Source organism: Danio rerio, chromosome 17, assembly GCF_049306965.1.
Source record: "Danio rerio strain Tuebingen ecotype United States chromosome 17, GRCz12tu, whole genome shotgun sequence".
In the NCBI taxonomy this organism is placed as follows: domain Eukaryota; kingdom Metazoa; phylum Chordata; class Actinopteri; order Cypriniformes; family Danionidae; genus Danio; species Danio rerio.
In genome coordinates, this window is record NC_133192.1 from 55,996,330 (window position 1) to 56,017,317 (window position 20,988).

Genomic DNA, 20,988 nt, shown 5'->3' on the forward strand with positions numbered 1-20,988 from the left:
CAGATGTAGCTCGGTTTTTGATCTGCGCCATACCACCTACCTATCTTCTCACTCTCTCTCTCTTTCCTTTTCTCAGTTGTGGGTTGAGTGAGCCGAAGCAGAAAAGAGGAGAGACCCAAAATGATCTGAAAGTGTGGGAGTGCGGACAGGGTTGTCTACTAGAGTAAAGCTCCACTGTAACACCTCTTCCCATACTTCTGTTCTCCTAACCTCAGGATAGTCTAGAGTTTCTAGTGTCCTAAAACATGCTAAATGAGCCAAACGATAGTCCAAGTTAAATGCAATTAGCAGGTTTTGCATCACATCCACTAGACATCTCATAGACCTGGGAGGATAGGGACTGCAAATGGCAGGATAAGCGCTTAGGAAAATTATTGTCCCAGTTTCTTTCCGGAGCGTGCTCCAAAGTCTTAGTCTTCGTCTAAAATGTCTGTGCTGGGTTATTTATTTATTTTTCTGAACTGGAATATTTTAGACAGATGATGGTTTAAAACGCGAATAACTTGTGTAAGGATGGGCAATTAGGGAAAACAATAAACATATATATATATATATATATATATATATATATATATATATATATATATATATATATATATATATATATATATATATATAAATATACATATATATATATATATATATATATATATATATATAGGCGAGACAGTGGCGCAGTAGGTAGTGCTGTCGCCTCACAGCAAGAAGGTCGCTGGTTCAAACCTCGGCTCAGTTGGCGTTTGTGTGTGGAGTTTGCCTGTTCTCTCCCTGCCTTCGCGTGGGTTTCCTCCGGGTGCTCCGGTTTCCCCCACAGTCCAAAGACATGCGGTACAGGTGAATTGGGTAGGCTAAATTGTCCGTAGTGTGTGTGTGTGTGTGTCTGGATGTTTCCCATAGATAGGTTGCGGCTGGAAGGGCATCCGCTGCGTAAAAACTTGCTGGATAAGTTGGCGGTTCATTCCGCTGTGGCGACCCCGGATTAATAAAGAGACTAAGCCAACAAGAGTATGAATGAATATACCTATATAATTTCTAGCTCTGGCGGCTCACTTGAAAATAGGTGGATGCAATCAAAGCTAATGATTTATTGCATATCGCAAATGTCAAGATGTTATCAAGAAAATAAATCACATAATCTGACACAGCGACTGTTGTAAGCAACAATAAAAACCATGTAATCTAAACAATTCTTAAGATTGATTAACGTAAGCACTGATTAAAGTAAGGACTGATTAAAGCAAAGACGCAGCGCACCCATTCATGTTCAAAAACTATGGACTGAACATCAATAGTTAGGGTTAAGGTTTGTTTAAACCACTAAGCCAAATGGGATATGTGCTTTTGCAATCAACAGTAACTAATTCAAGATGAAACAGAGAGAGAAGTCAGGACTCTATGCCAGGTTGCCTGGATCTGAAGTCGTTTCTATGGCCAGCATAGAGGTCTGATTTTACTGACAGAACGCAGAAGAGAACAGGTCATTCGCTAATGACTTCAACAGGCTGTTTTTCATTATTAAAATTCAGACAAACTGCCAATACCAGGCCGTGCATGGGAAAGAACAAATATGTTATTGTGTCTCTGCACTGCAACTTAACAGAAACACAGCAGTGCCAGTGTACGGGTTTATTAATGATGTCCTGATATTGTTATGCGTTGAGGCCTGAGTAAAGCCAAACTTCTTTTGGACCTCCACATATGAGAATTTTCCCTGCTTGATCCTTGTTTTGGAGCTCCTTCCAAGCAAAATGTTGACGCTAACTGGGAACAGGAGTTCTAGCACTAATGTGACTGTCACACTGAATGATTTAATTTTGGAGAAGTTTGGAGTATCTGGAAGTTAGTCAAATTCTCCACTGCTACTTCCTTCAGTGACGGCAGGTCTGACCACCTCATGGATATTTCGTTTTTGTTGGCCTTCATTTTGATCACCTTGATCTACCTTCCTGCAGAGTTCAGCTCCAATCCTGATCAAGCACAACTCAACCAACTTAAGCTGCGGTCACACCAGAGTTTGAGTTTGAGATATTCTGTCATGCGGCGCTGCGAAAAGGGGCGGTATTAAACAAGCTTATTAGACATTTAAAAAAGCGAACAATTGCTCCATGTTTTAAATTTCTGTCCAGAGATGTCATGCTTGATCCTCGATTGGTCTCACGCAGTCAAGTGATGCGATTTCGCAGGTCAGAGTTTACCAAGCTTGAACTTTGCACCGCAGCAATCTGCGAAACTTGACGCATTTCCGGTCTGTCGCATTCGCAAGAGTATGAATAAAAGTCTATGGGAGGAAAAGCCCAGTGTGACCGCAGCTCAAGTCTAATCTGAAGGAGGTAATCAAAGACAGGTGTGTTTGATCAGGGTTGCAGAAAAACTCAATAGGAAGGTGGATCTCCAGAGTTGGGCACCCTTGGTTTAGGTCATAGTGATGATCCCTTCCTAATTAAACACAGTGTTAAGACTGGGACACACCAAGCTGATGCCAAAAACCTGACCAAATCAATTATATTGTTGGCTCACATCAGCTAAGTCCAGTCTTGTCTGGACCAAAAAGCTGCATATAAACACATCAAATGGATGACATCTGACTAAAACAAGGGTGCGTTCTGTGTCTCCAAACCTGCAGGTGGCAGTAGTCTGATTTAGTGATGGGAAGTCCGGATCATTTTACTGACTCGGATCTTTGAGTCTCGTTCATCAAGATGAACGAATCTTTTTTCGAGTCATTTCATTCATTTGGTTCAATTTGCCAAAATATTATTAACATGTTACGAACTGCTTCCAAACACATCTACAACTAGCCCAAAAGGTTGATCACACGACAAAGAAGTCATAAACAGAATATCACAAGGAGAAAATAATAATTCAATGTTTACCTGCTCTTTTGTCTATGAAGGCATTTTTGTCTCTTTGCTCAGCTCACCTCTTCATGTCTTCAAATGTCAGGGGTTCATTCACGTTACACTGACAGTCACATATAATCTTAATCAATGCACAGTCTAAGCCGATAGGAGCCATGATCGTTCGATCATCACGTGACAGAATGACTCAAACCCGAGGACTCGAGAGATGAACGGTTCAATTCTTTTTCCGGCTCTAAACGCGTATGATTGGCCCATGATGAACGAGTGACTCAGACCCGATAGAGGACTCGAGAGGTGAGCGGATCAATTCTTTTTCCGGCTCTAAACTCATATGATTGGCTTCTGCCAATGTGATGAAGACTTGAAATTAACGATACCTGCACAAATGTGCGCACGGATGAACGAATCACTCCTTGAAAGGACTCGTAGTTCCCGAGTCATATTGAAGATTCGTTCAAAAAGAACGAATCGTTCATGAACGACCCATCACTAGTCTAATTCCTCATTCAACAAAAAGAAACTGGAACTTGCGATGCAAACATACAAATCATAAACAGCAGCGTTAACTACCATTTTCACAGTACCACTCGCTTACCATGAAGAGATTTGCTTGTACAAACATATCTAACAATATTCATTCATTTGCTTGTCGGCTTAGTCCCTTTATTAATCCGGGGTCGCCACAGCGGAATGAACCGCCAACTTATCCAGCAAGTTTTTATGCAGCGTATGCCCTTCCAGCCTCAAACCATCTCTGGGAAACATCCACACACACACATTCAGACACACACTAATACACTACGGACAATTTAGCCAACCCAATTCACCTGTACCGCATGTCTTTGCACTGTGGGGGAAACCGAAGCATCCGGAGGAAACCCACGCGAACAAAGGGAGAACATGCAAACTCCACAAAGAAACGCCAACTGAGCCGAGGCTCAAACCAGCGACCTTCTTGCTGTGAGGCGACAGCACTACCTACTGCACCACTGCTTCGCCCCCACTTTTCTAACGTTCATGTAGTAAATTTAAATTCAAATGTAGCAGCTACTCGAGTAGAAGGTGATTTCGGACACAACACATAATTATCCTGTTCAGGTGTTTTTTAAATTGGGATGGAGCTACGGTAAACTCTGCAGGAATGTGGCTCTCCTGGACCAAACTTGGCCAGCCCTGGATTAAATCTAACCAGCCAAGCCTTGAGCTCCTGGTCATGGTTGAAAACATCAGACAGATGACTATGTCATGAACAATTCAGCACCATTTTGCAATGATTTTCTCTTTGTGGCCATTACCTAATTTAAGACCCTGAATCTTTTCATCCGTGTGCACATTCAGCAGTGGAAAACTCTACCACTGACAGAGTGGAATAAAGTATGACACATCTGAGAAATCAATCTTTAAAAGGTAATGAACCAGCGGGGTGGTCATAAACTAACAACACATTGGTATCGAACATCTTGAACTACTGCCATACAATACAACAATGGCACGGCTTGCACATGGGCATACAGTGATCTCCAGTAGCACAATGATTTAGTTTGGCAAAAACCAAAATGTTCAGGGTCCATTTGAACAGTAGTTGATGAGTAAATGAGGTCTGTCCTCTCTCTTTTTTGCAGAATTCAGCTCATTTTCTGTAATATAGGGCAGCAGTTTTGGCTCAGAGATATCATTCGGTGCTGGCAAAGATCTCACAGCTCAAGCCCAGTTTCCACAAAAAAAAAACTATCATGAGACAAAACTCATGCTGACTGCAACCACATTCACATTCGCCAGATGTTAAAACACAGAGACTCCCTGAGACCCTTAAAGCAAACTGGCTGATTTAGAGAAAAAAAACTAGTTTACATTTTTGCATTCAGAAGAGATCGGAACCAAGACGCCAAGTCAACAAATGTAATGTCAATTTTAACAATTCAATTCAGTAGGCTGAAAAGCAGATGGAATATGACTTTCAGACATTTTCTGATTGGTCCCTCAAGCCCTTGTCTAAAGTCACTTCCTAATTGCCCTAACTGGGTTTGGCTGAAAGCAACCAAAACAAAGGAAGCTGTGTTAGGCTCCAGGATATGAAGTTTGACAAGGCTCAGTTTGGAAACACCTTGTCATCTGGCCAGAAATTAGTCAGTTTCTTTCAGCTCAATCTTCATATTTATAATGCATAATGGCAAGCCACTGAATTATGTACTTCTGTATGTTGGTCAGTCATTAGTACAGAAGATGGAATCTTTAGTTTTAATATAACTATATTTCAAGAGTTCACACGTAGATATTCCTTGACACTATTAGCAGTAGGGATGTCCCAATCAGTTTTTTTTGCCCTCAAATTTGAGTCATTTGAATTTGAGTATTGATACCGAAACCCGAGCCAATACTTGTATAACACATAAAGGCTTAGTAGAGACATGGGTGCTATGGACAAACTTTATATGTCTGTGGTGAACGAAACATGAAACATGGAGTGCATCTTATAAAAAAGGACAAGTAGTTTGTCAGAAATCTTATAAAAGGCTGTGAAATAGTGGTGAGACGGTGATTCAAATCAAGGTTCTACGTTTGTTTTTGAGGTGTCTTATCAGGTTTGTTGTGTTAAATTAAGCCTTTGCCTTTCCACCTCTTGCAATGGCAAGTTTACATGTCTCACAATGTTGGCAATGGCAATGTTGTCGTCATCTATTTTATAATACCTCCAGACCGCAGACATACTTTGCGCTTCAAGCTTCCGTGTTCAACTTTGCTGGCATTTAACCAATAGCGTCTATCTCAGAGGTCTATGTCTGAGCCACTGCATAATTATAGATGTGTAAAAAATAATAAGTATGTATATATATATATATATTCGAGTCATGATCGGGAGGTAACGTCCGATTCCGATCAAGTCTGAAACCACATGATCAGGCCCAATTTGTGATCACGTGGATCTGGACATCCCTTACAAGCAGGTTTGGCATGCTGTCCCAGAAGAAAACCCTGAGCTCAGAGATAATTATTCCCAGAGCTTCTGCCTGGTCAATAAGCATATATGGGGGTTTGAGATCCGGTAGGTCTCGAGAGCCCCCCTGTTAAAGGAAGGAAAAGGAGGAGATTGGGTGGAAGAGGGCATTCTTCCAAAACGAAGATAAGGTAGTAGGGTGAAATCGGTCTATTTATTGTAGGCTTGGATTGATCTGATTAAATTATAGCTGATTACAGATGAGAGGCCAGCCGCGATTAATCATATCACTTGCTCATCTTGAAATTAGTTTGTAAAACTTTACGATGTTTGCACATGGTATTTGTACACCTGGGGTTTGCACTTAAATCAATTGTACATGTACAATGACAACAGAAGATTATATTCTATTCTCACTTACTTCCCTTCAGTTTATTTAGGTAATCACAGCAGAAAGGACAATCAATTACTCTGGCTTATGTTTTATTTGGCAGATGCCCTTCTTGCCATAACCAAGCACTGGGAAACACAAGTTCAACTGAAGAAAGAAATGCTGAGCTTTTTTTTCAGATGTTGCCATGGTGACTCGTAATATCTGTGCTCCAATGCCTTCTTAAAGTTGCGGTGTGACTCTGAATTGGTCTACTCCAGGGGTCATCAATCCTAGAGGGCCGATGTCCCTGCAAGTTTTAGTTCCAACTTGCCTCAACACACCTGCCTGGATATTTCAAGTACACCTAGCAAGACCTTGCTTAGCTTGTTCAGGTGTGTTTGATTAGGGTTGGAGCTAAAATCTGCAGGACACCGGCCCTCCTGGAACAAGTTTGGTGACCACTGGTCAACTGGTCAAAGTTGATTGACCTAACTAAGATCAGCTGTTCTGAAATCAAAAACTCTGAGTTTTTAATCTCTCTTTAAATCAACGCAGAGTTCAAGTTTAAACTCTGAGTTGGTTGAACCTTCTTAATGAAACAGGCCTCATGTCTTTGGACTGTGGGGGAAAAACCAAAGCACCCAGAGTAAACCCATAGGAACATGGAAGGCTTCCCAGTCAAGCCAGGACTCGAATCTTCTTGCTGTAAGGAAGGGGTTTCCAAACTTGGCCCCACGCTTTCCTGCTGAGTTTAGCTCCAACTTGCATCAACACACCTGCCCGGAAGTTTCTAGTATATCTAGTAAGAGCTTGATTAGCTGGTTCAGGTGTGTTTGATTAGGTAACTCTCCAGGACACCCCTGCCGTAAGGCAACAGTGCAAACCACTGAGCCACCGTGCTGCCCTTCGATTCTATTTTATTTTATAATTATAATCCATCAAAAAGAAAGAGTTGAAGTAAGTATTCCCACAAGTAACAAAAAGGTCCCTCATGTAAACTCTAGCTCTATTCTATTCTCTTCATCAAGGGAATAGTCACTGTCTTCTCTCAAAAAATAACGAGTAATCAGTGAAACTCCTTCTGTCAGCACAAAATCATAATGACAAGTAATCTATAGATCTACAAAGAGGTTTTGAATTAGTAATTTAGGAAAAGCTTGGTCACAAATATACACTGTATGACCAAGAGTTTGGACTGGAGTACAGATAGAACATATTTCTCCAAACCAAAATCACTTGAGATTTTGTTTCCATTTACTGCGTAAGCATGGCCAAGCATGAGTGAGGAACTTTTTACAAGCTCAGCTAATTCATCCGATGTCCACACTCCAAATGTATAAACCCACAGCATGGGGGAATCCACATGAGATCTGTCATTAGATGAGTCAGTCTCAAAGGTCGTCAACTTTGTTCCTAAAATTACATTATTCACTGTGCATTTCACACTGACAGATAACACTGAATGTCTTTCAAGCACATCTGTCCTCTGTTAACATTGTGATACAGAAGCGTGCGAAGAAACAATTAGGCCAGCAGAGAACTCCATCTAAAACAAACCATCAAAGTGTGCAGCTTCTTTTCAACACTATCCCATAATTCTCAACATCTGCCAGTATCTGAAAAAGTGCCATATTTTGAGAATAGTTGTCAAATAATAATCGTATTTTCTGTTTTCAAAAAATACATATATTTTGGATTTGGACTCTGTTTTCAGCTATGTTATTTCTCAGCTTCTTTTCATATCAATTGGAATTCAGAGTGAAGTCAACCTGGCATCAATACGTCTGTATCGGTTTTTGAAAAACAATGTCAAAGCCAGTAAACACTGAGATGATTTGGAGTATCTGGAAGTTAGTCAAATTCTCCACTGCTACTTCCTTCCACCTCATGGATATTTCGTTTTTGTTGGCCTTCATTTTGATCACCTTGATCTACCTTCCTGCAGAGTTCAGTTCCATTCCTGATCAAGCACAACTAAACCAACTAAGGCCCCGTTTACACTAATGCGTTTTCGTTTTAAAACGCATAAGTTTTGCTACGGTTACGCCATCCGTCCACACTATGCTGGAGTTCTCGAGCGCCGAAAACAGAGCATTTCGAAAACGCTGGAGAGGCTGTTTTCATTCTGAAACGCTGCTGCTCTGTCTTAGTGTGGATGAGGAAAAACGAAGACATCTGAAAATAGAGGCAGGACTGCTGAGATTCGCTACCTGATTGGGGCTTTTGTGTCATTGCGTATCCTTCCCTTATTCGTCAAGCCTCTATCACATGACTATAACACATGGCTTTAACGCTACCGGAAGACAGCAGACCAGCCTTCACTGTAAAAAACAACATGGAAACAGAAATAGGAGCGTTGCTTGCACTATTGTCTGTTTTAGGCGCTACTGTTCGGTTACTCATTTGTTACGTTTAGTACCAACTCGACCTGGTCGTCTGTCCACAAAAATACCTCTCTTACTTTCTTTGCCATCGCGTTCATTATTCAATCTGCGTTTGTTGACTAACAATAACCAAATGCCAAGCAAGACACATGCTTCCTGTTTATACTAGAACGCGCATGCCCAGAGTGCGCGAATGGTCATGTGATATACGTTTTTGGTGGCGTAGTGTGGACGGAGATATGTTCAGAACACTAGGTGAAACGCTAGTGTGGACGCGGATTGTTTTTGATCTAAAACGCCGTTTTAAAACTAAAACGCAGGGGCCTAAGTCTTATCTGAAGGACACTTGGTAATTAAAGACAGGTGTGTTTGATCAGGGATGCAGATAAACACTACAGCAGGGGTGTCCAAACTCGGTCTTGAAGGGTCGGTGTCCTACATAGGTACATAGATACATCTGCATCGGTTTTTGAAAAACAATGTCAAAGCCAGTAAACATTGAGATGATTTTCGTTCACGCTTGCATAAATTTCATGCCTCACAACAAAGGGCAACAATAGGCACACCATTCCACAAATCGGCAGAGGTAAGATCAGTATTGGGGGTAGGGGCTGGGGGGTGTTCGGGGATCATGTAAGGTGTTAAAAACTGGTCGACCACATTAGTGACTTAGTGGTACTCCAAAACAAAATGGTCTAGAAGAGCACACATTCCAAATGATGAAGATCATGCGTTGAGGTGAGATGAATGTGGAGCTACTTGTTTCATTGGGGTCTAAACACAAAAAGCTGTTTGATAAATGTGTCAGCAACTACAAAAATGTTGACAAGCTGGAGATGTTAGGGAGAAGGATTCCCAATGCAATACCATGGTTATTAATTTCCTTGTGAGACTGAGCTGGTATTGGAGAGTATATCAGCGAATATTAAGTAAGAGTCAGAAGTGTTGTGCAGTGCCACGTTGTATACCGGGGTAATTCTGTTTTTCATTATACATCATCTTACATCAGGAAGTGATTTTGCACATTCACTTTGTTTATCGCCAGTGAAAATTGCTTTGATATGAATCCCAAAAAGTTCTCAAATGCTGACAATAGGCACAAGAGAAAATCAACCCGGTATGCACAAGCCTTCAGGGTGTCTTAAACCATCCCTCAAACAAACACAAGCTTCATAAGTAATTTTAAAGTCTCTTACCTTCCAGCGTGGTGCCTGTTCCCATAAGTGGTGCGCCAAGTCCAGAGACGTAACGTGCGCTAACAAACAGCTCATACTCCGTGTCCGGCAGCAGATTTTTCAGCACAGCAGTTGTTGTCTCTCCTTTAACACTTATTTCTTTCCTCTCCCCACCGTCAGGTTTGTAGGCCACCTGATATTGAAGCACGTTGCCTGGGGCAGCCCGCCACGAGACCCTCATGCTAGACACCGTCTCATTGAAGACCCTTAAGTCGCGTGGAGAACCTCGAACTAAGAGAGAACAACAAACGGGATTAATAGACTAGTTTAGGAATCTCAAATGAAAGTACTATGAGCAAACCCACCAACAATCTGTGTAGGATCTGTCTGCAAACTGCGGGAGAGGGGCGTAACTTGTAGTAGAGGCTAAACTTGGAAGTTAGAGACCTACGTGTCAAAACTATGTTGTCGGCAAAATGGCGATGTACCCATCACAGTTATTAACGTCTACATCTACTTCAACTCTAAACCCAACCTTGACAGTTATCAACATCTACACTTATCCCAACCCTAAACCCAACCATCACAGTTGTTAATGTCTATACCTACCCCCAAACTTAAACCCAACTATAACAGTTGTTAACATCTACACCTACCCCGAACATACACCCAATCATCACAGTTATTAACGTCTACACCAACACCAAACCTAAACGAAACCAAAACAATTGTTAATGTCTACACCTGTCCCAAATTTAAACCCAACCATAACAGCCCTGCTGAAAAATCCAGCCTAAACCAGCCTAGGCTGGTTGGCTGGTTTTAGCTGGTCGACCAGGCTGGTTTTAGAGGGGTTTTGGCCACTTCCAGGCTGGTTTCCAGCCATTTCCAGCCTGGTCTTAGCTAGTTAGGCTGGGAGATGACCAGCTAAAACCAGCTTGACCAGCCTAGCCAAGCTGGGAGTCCAGCCAAAACCAGCTATATCCAGCTTAAACCAGGCTGGTCAAGCTGGTTTTAGCTGGATTTGGCTGGTCATTTTCCAGCCTGACCAGCTAAGACCAGGCTGGAAATAGCTGGAAACCAGCCTGGAAATGGCCAAAACTCCTTTAAAACCAGCCTGGTCGACCAGCTAAAACCAGCCAACCAGCCTAGGCTGGTTTAAGCTGGATTTTCCAGCAGGGAGTTGTCAACATCTACACCTACCCCTAACCTAAACCAAACCATAACAGTTGTTAACGACTACATCTACCCCAAACCTAAACTCATTGTGACATCTTGGATGGTTCAATGGGTTCTCGATATCCACAATTTACACCTCCTGCATGCTACGTCCCTCTCTTGCAGTCCGCAGACTGATATACTTGAGCAATCCTGACCTTCTTTGGTGGTGCCTTCAGTGTCCATGGAGGGACCCCTTCCACTTGCGTACTCAGGGTAAACGGTGACCCGGTAAGTAGTGACCGGTAGTAGTTCATTGAGCACAGTGGTGACCTGATTCCCATCAGTCTCTGCTTCCAGTTTATCCCCTCCGCTCACAGGCTCGTAGAGCAGTCTGTACCTCAGCACTAATCCTGGAGCAGCTCTCCACGACACCCGAAAGCGGTCCACAGCCTCCTCGCTCACCATCAGGTTACGAACAGAACCCAACTCTTAATAGCAAGATCAGAAATATCAGTCAAACGCAAAAAAAAAGCTGTAAACATCTGAGATTAGTGATCAAACATATGGCTGGGCGATAAATCGAAGATAAATTTCATGTGCATATTGTCAGTAAAGCTGGTTTTTGTAAACCTCAAGCTCATGCTCTCTGACGCCCCAATCACACGGTGCTTCAGCATCAACTCTTGACTGAAGGCGTGTCTGAAATTGGGGCTGAAGTGATCATCATAGAAGAGTCACCCAATGAAATTGAGTCAGCAATAGGCCACTGTCTAGCTGGTGTATTTGCATACAGTGATCTGATTGGCTGATGCTTCCGTCGGCGCTTGAAAAGTTGAGCTAGTCCCAACTTCTGCAGCGAGCAATGCCGCTGAAGTGGCTCCGACAGATCCATAATGCAGTTCGGCAACCATCAAAGTGAATGGGAAGCGTTGACGCTGACGCCCCGTGTGAATGGGGCGTCAGAGCAGAATTTGCCAGAAAGAGTGGTAACTCACAGACATGTAATGCCAAATTGTGTTTAAAAACGAAATTATTTTATTGAACGATAATGACATATTGATAACGATATTTGAAACATAAATGTAATGAGTTAATTGTTCTGTGATAATGACAGCAGTTTGCATCGGACTGTAATCAAACTTATTTTCTTACATTGTGATAATGTATCAGTGCACTTAAAAAAAATATCTGCTTCTCTCCCTGTCGAAACCACTTTTCTTCATTTCTGGTCACATGGAATGCATTTTGGGCAGAGCTCTCAGTCCTTCAGGGCAGGGCTTTCAGGGCGTGTCTTGTTTTTGCTATGCTCTCATCTATTGGCCAATCTTTTTTCATTTTTTAGCGATGACAATCTTCCAATGATCCAATTGGTAAGATTAAAATCATAAAATCATACACTGCCCTAGTATTTTATCTATTTTTATGACCCTTTCAAGTTGATATATACCACAATAGAAGAAAAAAGAACAATCTTAACTTCCTTTTCTTGGTGATTTTCAATAGCCTAGTGGTTAAGTGTGCTGACATATAGCACTTTGGTAGTCACAGCAACTCGAGTTCAATTCCCAGCTCAAGGTCGTTTGCCAACCCTTCCCCTCTCTCTGTTCCAAATACTTTCCTGTCTGTATCACTGTGTTATACCAATTAAAAAATCCTTATGTTTTTACTGCAACCCTTTGAGCACTTCCTGTGTTTCTTCTTCTTGTTTGTAGTTTTTGCACTAGAGCTCCCTCTGGGCTTTATTACTGATAATACAACCATGCTTCCCCGACAAGATGTGCATGACAGTCACAGCTTTCAATCGCTTTTGCTATTTAATTTCAATTAATCAACCGGCTTTATTTACATACCTTCTAAAGTGGTCTCCTCGCCCGTCAAAGGAAAGCTGTCTCCTTTATCATACTGAGCAATGACGTTAACTTCGTAGGTGGTGAGTGGCGTGAGATTGGGCAGAATTGTACTGGTGATGTCATGGGGAACCACCAGAGAGATGTAGTCTCCAGTTAGGTCCGCCGCTGGCCTGAAGCGCACCAGAAAAGACAGGATATCCTCTCCATCAGAAACCCATGAGGTCCTGAAACTCCTGGAGGTCACCTCAGAGAAGCTCAGTGACTTTGGGGGAAGCAAACCTGAGAGGTGAAACAAAGTACTGTAAGTTAATGTGAGAATGGTTTAAATGGTGCAAATTTCTTGGAAGTTTACCATTTGGCTTTAAAGCTTTAGTTGACCTAAATATGTAAATTATGTTATTAATTACTCTCCCTCATCATTTCAACCACACATTTGGTCATCTTCAGGACACAAATGAAGATATTTTAGATGAAATCCAAGACCTCTCTCATCCTTCATAGCAGGGCCGGAGTTTCAAGCCTTAGACCGGTCCACCTCTGTTCACCACTGACTATATTAAAATAAGATCATTTCTAATTCAGTTTCTAATGACACTATCACGTCTTTTTTTTTTTTTGAGAAAACAGCTGCTTTAGAACTTTAAATGTTCAGCAACCCTTACAGTATTATATGTCTTAACAATAAAAAAAAAGTTGCTCAGACGAGGACCGAACCCGGGTTGGCAGCGTCATAACCTAACATGCTAACCACTGTACCACAACAGCTGTACATTGAATGGTGACTCATCTAGTTATATCATCATTAACCTGCAGGCTGCATCTTGCTCACGAGGCTACGAGAAAATACATAAAAAGAGCAGAGCTGCGGTAAAATAATGAATAAGAAGGCTGTGGTCAAGTAAATAAATAAATTAATTTTAAAAAGTGTGACTGCTGAGAGCGACAGATTCTGGAGCTAGGGACACCGGCCCTCGCGGCCAAAAAAAGGACCGGCCCACCGGGAATTCTCCCGGTCCTCCCGATTAGCCAATCTGGGCCTGCTTCATAGACACCAACGTTCTCAAGACATTCAAAGTTCAGAAAAGTAACCGATAACATTGTTAGTTGTTCTACTGCAATCATACAAACCTCTAAGAACACTTTATGAGCCAAAAAAATGACAAAAAAAGTTTGCCCATATCTTCTTAGGTCAGAATGTTGGCAATGGGTAGGCCAACAAGCAAATATCATAATGTCCAAAGTAAACATTTAATCTGAACTGACGAAGAAGACAAGAAATAGGCAAACAAAGTCATAATTATGGCTTATTTGGTGCACAAAACTGTTCTTTGAGCTTTGTATGATTAGCGTTGAACCCTTGAAATCACATTAAATGTTTTGACAATGTTTTTTTGTGAACATTGAACATTTAAAGAGTTTTACTGTACATGGAGGATCATCTAAAATATCTTCATTTGTGTCCTGAAGATGAACGAAGCACTTAGGGCAGAGGTGGCCAACCCTGTTCCTGGAGAGCCACCTTCCTGCAGATTTCAGTTGCTACCTATATCAAACACACCTGAACCAATTAATTAGGACCTGAACACCACGTGATAATTACAGGCAGGTATGTTTGATATGGGCTGCAACTGAAATCTGCAGGAAGGTGGCTCTCCAGGAACAGGGTTGGCCACCCCTGACTTAGGGGTTTAAAACAACACAAGGGAGTAAGTAGAGTAACTAATGACAGAGTTTTCACTTTTAGATCTTTTAAAAACTGTCATACTAGCTTGTTTGCTCCACAAAGACATTTGAAAAGCATCACATATTTTCTTATTCTACATATACACGAGGGATGCACTATACATTGCTCCAGCATTGATATGATAATATGCATATCTGCAATAGTCACATTGCAGGATCTGCAGTGTTGAATCAGGATTATAGTTGACCAGCAGCACAGTTCAGAATTCCGAGTTATTATATTTAATTATATAGATGATGAAGACTATATAGCATTATTTTTTACAGATTATTACTTAAAGAGTTATTTTGGCCAAAAATTAAAATTTACTCTCTCTCTCAGCTGGATCAAAACCTTTCTGTTGAACACAAAAGAAGGCAATTTGAAGAAAGCCAAAAAAATTGTAACCTTTGACTTCCAAAACACCTAATACTATTGAAGTCAACGTGTGCAGGTTTTCCAGCTTTCACTAAAATATATTATTTTATGTTTAACGGAATACAGAAACTCACGAAGATTTAAAACAAGTAAAAGGTGAGTCAATTATTTTTATTTTTGGCACTATTTATAAAGCACTATTTATTTAATTAGTACCTTTGCTGTATTGTTTTTAACTACGCTTGTAATAAAGGTACATTGTTAAATTGTACATCGTTGAGTAGATGCACTCCCCTACAATCCCAATCAATGCAAAGGTTTGAATTCCTTCCAAATAGACCTGTTTAAGTAATTTGGTGAAATTTTACAATAAATATTTTAAAAATGAAAACTTCACCATATTTTGGGTGACCCTGCTGAAAAATCCATCCTCAACCAGCCTAAGCTGGTTGGCTGGTTTTAGCTGGTTGACCAGCATGGTTTTAGAGGGGTTTTGGCCATTTTCAGGCTGAATTCCAGCAATTTCCAGCCTGGTCTTAGCCAGTCAGGCTGGGATATGACCAGCAAAACCGGCTTGACTAGCCCAACCAGGATGGGAGCTCAGCCTAAACCAGCTGTGTCCAGCTTAAACCAGGCTGGTCAAGCTGGTTTTAGTTGGTTTTAGCTGGTCATCTCCCAGCCTGACCAGCTAAGACCAGGCTGGAAATTGCTGGAAACCAGCCTGGAAATGGCCAAAACCCCTCTAAAACCAGGCTGGTCAACCAACTGAAACCAGCCAACCAGCTTTGGCTGGTTTAAGCTGGATTTTTCAGCTGGGGAACTATCCCTTGGAGCTTTCCATCTAACAGAAATGTCAGAAAGAAAATAATCAGACATTGCCACATACTTCTTTTCCTGATGTTATGGAGCTCCTGCTCAATTCTGAGGCAGATGGACGCGGTCAGCTCCTTGGAGATCCGCTCGAAAGCATCAAAGTCCTCCACCTCAAACACATGGTTATCAGCAGGAACATTGGCGATAGCCTCCAGCTCAGATCGTACGGCATCTTTTACTCCCACTGCAAAAATCTCCACATCTGTATCCCTCAGTTTGTTGGCGGGGTCTTTGAAAGAATCTGAGGACTTGCCGTCTGTGATAAGCACCATGACTCGGGGGACGTTATCACGAGCGCCACGGCCCGAAACAAAGATCTTTTCCCTCACATATGTCATGGCCTTGCCGGTGTTGGTGGATCCACCTCGGTAGGGGAAGGTGCGGACCGCCTTGACCATGGCTGCATTGTCATCGAATTTATTCAAGGCGAACTCAGTGTGAGGATCCCTGCTGTACTGAACCAAGCTGATCTGCACTTTGTTAGGTCCGATGTCAAAAGAATTCACAAGTACTTCGAGGAAAGCTCTAACCTTCGCAAAGTTAGGCAGTCCTATACTATATGACCCATCCACCAGGAGGACAATGTCAGCTTGGACATCCACCTCTAGGGAACACTCTGTAGGGCACAAAATACAAGAGTTTACTGTCTGAAGGTGGATTTATATCAGGGATCACCAATCTCGGTCCTGGAGTTTAGCTTCAACTTGCTTCAACACACCTGCCTGGATGTTTCAAGTATACCTAGTAAGACCTTGAATAGCTTGTTCAGGTGTGTTTGATTAGGGTTGAAGCTCAAATCTGTAGGACACCGGCCCTCCAGGAACAAGTTTGATGATCCCTGATTTATATAAAAGTAGCAGTTTGAAGATCAGAAATGAACAGATCGATTACAGATGGGATGGATGAGTTGCTGCAGACTTTTATTTTAGTATTATGACGTATTTCCAAATTAAATGGAATATTGAGTAGGGGCGGGGTTTTATTTCTGAGATTTTGCTCTCTTCTTTTGCCTGCAGCAAACTAATGGTTGGAGGGGCAAGGTTAAGTATATTTCACTCAATCCGTCAAACAGACATCATTAGGACTGCCATTCCAGAGCAAAGTAGACGGTCAGATTTTTTATAAAAAATTACCAAAAAGTTTTGGTAGTTGGTAGTTTTTTTTTAGTGGATTAATAGTTCACCTTAACACTGTAAAAGTGCGCTAGCAAAATAAACTGTAAATTTGGATTTCATGTGGACTTACTAAAAAAATACGCTCATTTTACAACTTCCCTATAGTAAGATGATTGAGTTTTACTATTTTTAATCCATTCATCTGATCTCCAGTTCGATTGCGAGGAATTTTAGCTTAGCTTAGCATAAATCATTCAATCGAATTAGACATAATAAAAATAAATAAATAAATTTGATAATTTTCCTATGTAAACAGAAAATGAAAGTTGATATTTTCTAGATCCATATGTCAAGAAACTGCCAGCAGAAACAATGATATTGGGAAGCTCCTGAAAATAGTCCCAAGCCAGGTAACAGTGCTGCATGATATCAATGTCAAGCAATATCAATCAGTTCCTTAATTATTACACCAGAATAAGAGCATAGTTTCTAAACATAAAAAGTGCCGTGCAGAGACCTTTCGAGAGGCAGTGGCTCGAAGTTGAAGGAGGAAGGGGTGCCTTCCAACAGAAGAGTCAAGCTCTAAATAGGTAAATCGTCAAAATTCTTTTAATTTTTTTTCAGCAATGTCTAATCCGATTTAATGATCTATGCCAGGGGTGTCCAAACTCGGTCATGGAGGGCTGGTGTCCTGCTTAGTTTAGCTCCAACTTCCTCCAACACACCTTCCTGGAATTCTAGTATACCTAGAAAGATCTTGATTAGCTGGTTCAGGTGTGTTTAATTAGGGTTGGAACTAAAATATGCAGGACACCGGCACTCCAGGACTGAGTTTGGACACCCCTGATCTATGCTAAGCTAAAAGTTCTTCTGTTAGAACATGAGTGGGAAAAGTCAGTCTTGGAGAGCCATTGGCTGCGTCCGAAACCGCCTACTACTCAGTAGGTACTGCATTTGAATGTAAACGTACTACTCGGCCGTTCGAAAAGTAGGTTCTGTACAGTATGAATGTGAAAAGTATGAATGGAATTCGGACGTACTACATCCGCCATTTTGTCATGGTCACGCGACCTACCTGCGTCATTTGCGTCGCTTCACTCCCATTCATGAATTCTCTCACGGGGCATTATGGAATAGCGCAGCGTGCATAGGATGCGCACTTCAGAATCTCGCAGGATGTAGTAAGTCATCCGGGTACTTCTCGCATACTGATTTTCGAATTCTATGAATTCGGACATACTACTCGGCTCGCATACTGATTTTAACGTACTATATAGTATGGAAGTATGCGGTTTCGGACGCAGCCATTGACTTGCAGAGTTTTCCTCCAGCGCTAACTAGACACACCTAAGCATTCTAATCAGTGTCTTTCAGATCACTAGAAAGGTACAGTCAGGTGTGTTTGATTAGGGTTGGAGCTATACTCTACACAGCCCTCCAGGACTGCATTTGCCCATCTCTACACTGGAACCAAAATTTGATCATAATGGAATCGAAAATGGTAAAACTCAACAATAATGGAAGTTTATTTATGAACTAACTTCGAGCATCACATGCTTATGATTGAACACAGCTGGTCATGCATTAGCCAATTCGTGATTCACCAATCAGGTGATTCCTAAGTCACTATAAATACCATAAGTTCCATATCACAGCTATCTTCATTTTGAAGAATCCCCCCTTCCACCCCTACTCCTTACCTAGATGGGTGGCACGGTGGCCCAGTGGTTAGCACTGTTGCCTCCCAGCAAGAACGGTTCAAGTCCTTACCAAGCCAGCCGTCATTTTTGTACAGAGTTTACACATTCTCTCCATGGCTCACATGGGTTTCCCCCAGGTTCCCCGGTTTCCTCCCACCACCCAAAAACATGCAACTTGAGCTAATTGACTAATCTAAATCAGCACCATAGACATGCTCCTAGTAAGTAGTTACTTCTTAAGAGCAATCACTATCTGTTTATTAGCTATTACAGCAGGGGAGTTTCAAGATCTACCTGAGCTCAAACTACCCTCTTGACCTGCAACGGGAGGGAGCCCTGGGTTCAAGGATGTTATGAACTCTTGAACTCCTATTTAAGGAGAGTTGTAAATTGAGCCTATTTCAGTAAAGGCTAAAATATACACCTCAAATTAACATAGACATTTCAGACAAAATCATCAAATAGATGCCTGCTGAAAAATCCAGCTTAAACCAGCCTTAGCTGGTTTCTGGATTTAGCTGGTCAACCAGGCTGGTTTTAGAGGGGTTTTGGCCACTTCCAGGCTGGTTTTTAGCCATTTCCATCCTGGTTTTAGCTGGACAGGCTGGGAGATGACCAGCTAAAACCAGCTTGACCAGCCTAGCCAGGCTGGGAGCACAGCCAAAACCAGCTATATCAAGCTTAAACCAGGATGGTCAAGCTGGTTTTAGCTGATTACTTTCCAGTCTGACTACCTAAGACCAGGCTGGAAATAGCTGGAAACCAACCTGGAAATGCCTAAAACCCCTTTAACACTAGGCTGGTCGACCAGCTAAAACCAGCCAACCATTGTAGGCTGGTTTAAGCTGGGTTTTTCAGCAGGGTGGCAGGTTAACAGTGTGCATCTTACCTGTAAATACTTTCACTGGCTGAGTTTTCTCAGTGACAACTTGCGGCACACTAGGAGTCAGACCTTTGAGAGCAAACAGACTGATCTCATACTCCATCTCAGGCGTCAGGTCTCTGACATTGGCCAAGGTCATCGTGGGCCCAGTGTAGAGCTCCTGCTTTTTGGCGCTCGCAATAGTGGGAAAAACCTGCAGCTTATAGCCTGTGATATCACCAGGAGATGAATCCCACGCAATTCTCATGGATTTGGAGGAGATATCTGTCACTCTGAGGTTGGAAGCTGGTTCGACAACTGCGAAAACATGGAAATGTGATTTATGATCTTCCATTAACTGCTCGGTTCTCTGCGAGTCTAGATTATGAATGAATGTGCCGGGCTGTACCTTCCTCCCCGCTTACAAGGGAATTTAGCTGCTCCTCCACGCCAGAGCAAACTTCAGTGATGAGCGCCTTCTGGACCTGATTGATCATGTCGAAGTTGGGGACGTTATAGACATGCTTGCTATGGGGTCTGGAGGCGATCTCCTTCAGCTCGTCCTCATCTGCTCCTTTGATACCTGAAAACATGAACTGTGGTTTTAAATAGAGCTCCTCAGAGTTCTGCAAGCTGTCAGATACATGTTGAAGAGACTCATACCCAGCACAAAGATCTCCACTCCGATGTTCCTCAACCGTTCGGCGTACTCCTCTACGGGGTCTTGAGATTTTCCATCTGTGATGATCATGGCCACTTTTGGGAAGCCTTTCCTGGCTCCAGCCGCCTGAGTGAACGTGTTTTTCACCAGATAGTCCATTGCATCACCTTGTTGAAAAGACATTAAGATATAAAACCAATGATGATATTGGAACATCTAGTCTAACAGAAACCCCTAAAGTGACTACATTGCACTATGGGTTGGTGTTAAAGAGATAGCTCACCTAAAAAAAGAACTAATTTATCCTTACCCTAGTAGCAAAGAATTCTGGCCCAAATTTGGCATAAAGCTGGCACAGCAGGCATTCATCCAGCACTGGCATACAGCCTGTGGGCCAAACATGGCCCGGGTTTGGCAGAGGTGGCACCGTCTTTAAGGCGGCACACAAGATTTGGGCCAGATGAAAAACGTAGTATTTGGCCCAGATTTAAAAATTTGATAAGTGGGCCATGTGAGTTTGGCCAGTCTTGACCCACATTTAAAATACACTAAAATCATTTTTGAGTAAAGAAAAAAAATTCTACCAATCAGGTCACAGGAGAAAAAGCATGCCCATAGTGTGCCTAAAGCGCATCACTCCATGGGTTTATCAATTTCATTGCAATCGTGACACACCAACCTATCTGGCCCAGTTCAGGCCCAGTTATGAGTTATTAACTTGGCTGAGACTTGGCCCAGATATGGTCTGTGTTTGGCCCTTGTCTGGAAGCCAGATTTGGTCCAGTCATATACCGTAATTCACTGCGCCATGTGGGCCAAGCAAAACCTGATTGTGTGGGCCAGAGCTGGGCCAGAGAAATTTTGCTATGTGGGTATTTACTCAATCTCAATTGGATAAAGAACTTGATGAATTTATTTTTTCTGTTGAACTCAAAAG

The 20,988-nt window shown here is 42.1% G+C and overlaps 1 protein-coding gene across 15 annotated transcripts in view; it reads right to left on the bottom strand.

Annotated features, from left to right (window-relative positions):
* The window catches only part of col12a1a (collagen, type XII, alpha 1a), a 195,770-nt gene that overhangs the window by 154,057 nt on the left and 20,725 nt on the right, over positions 1-20,988 (bottom strand). For 9 of the 15 annotated variants that reach the window (XM_073927617.1, XM_068214689.1, XM_073927619.1 and 6 more), the window contains 7 exons: positions 20,054-20,218; positions 19,800-19,973; positions 19,418-19,708; positions 15,727-16,329; positions 12,740-13,018; positions 11,105-11,377; positions 9,750-10,019 (listed from right to left, as the gene is read on the bottom strand). The exons of the other annotated variants lie outside the window; for them this stretch is intronic. In XM_073927617.1, coding sequence (XP_073783718.1) covers positions 9,750-10,019; positions 11,105-11,377; positions 12,740-13,018; positions 15,727-16,329; positions 19,418-19,708; positions 19,800-19,973; positions 20,054-20,218 — 2,055 coding nt within the window. The remainder of the gene's footprint in view (positions 1-9,749; positions 10,020-11,104; positions 11,378-12,739; positions 13,019-15,726; positions 16,330-19,417; positions 19,709-19,799; positions 19,974-20,053; positions 20,219-20,988) is intronic. 15 annotated transcript variants of the gene reach the window in all.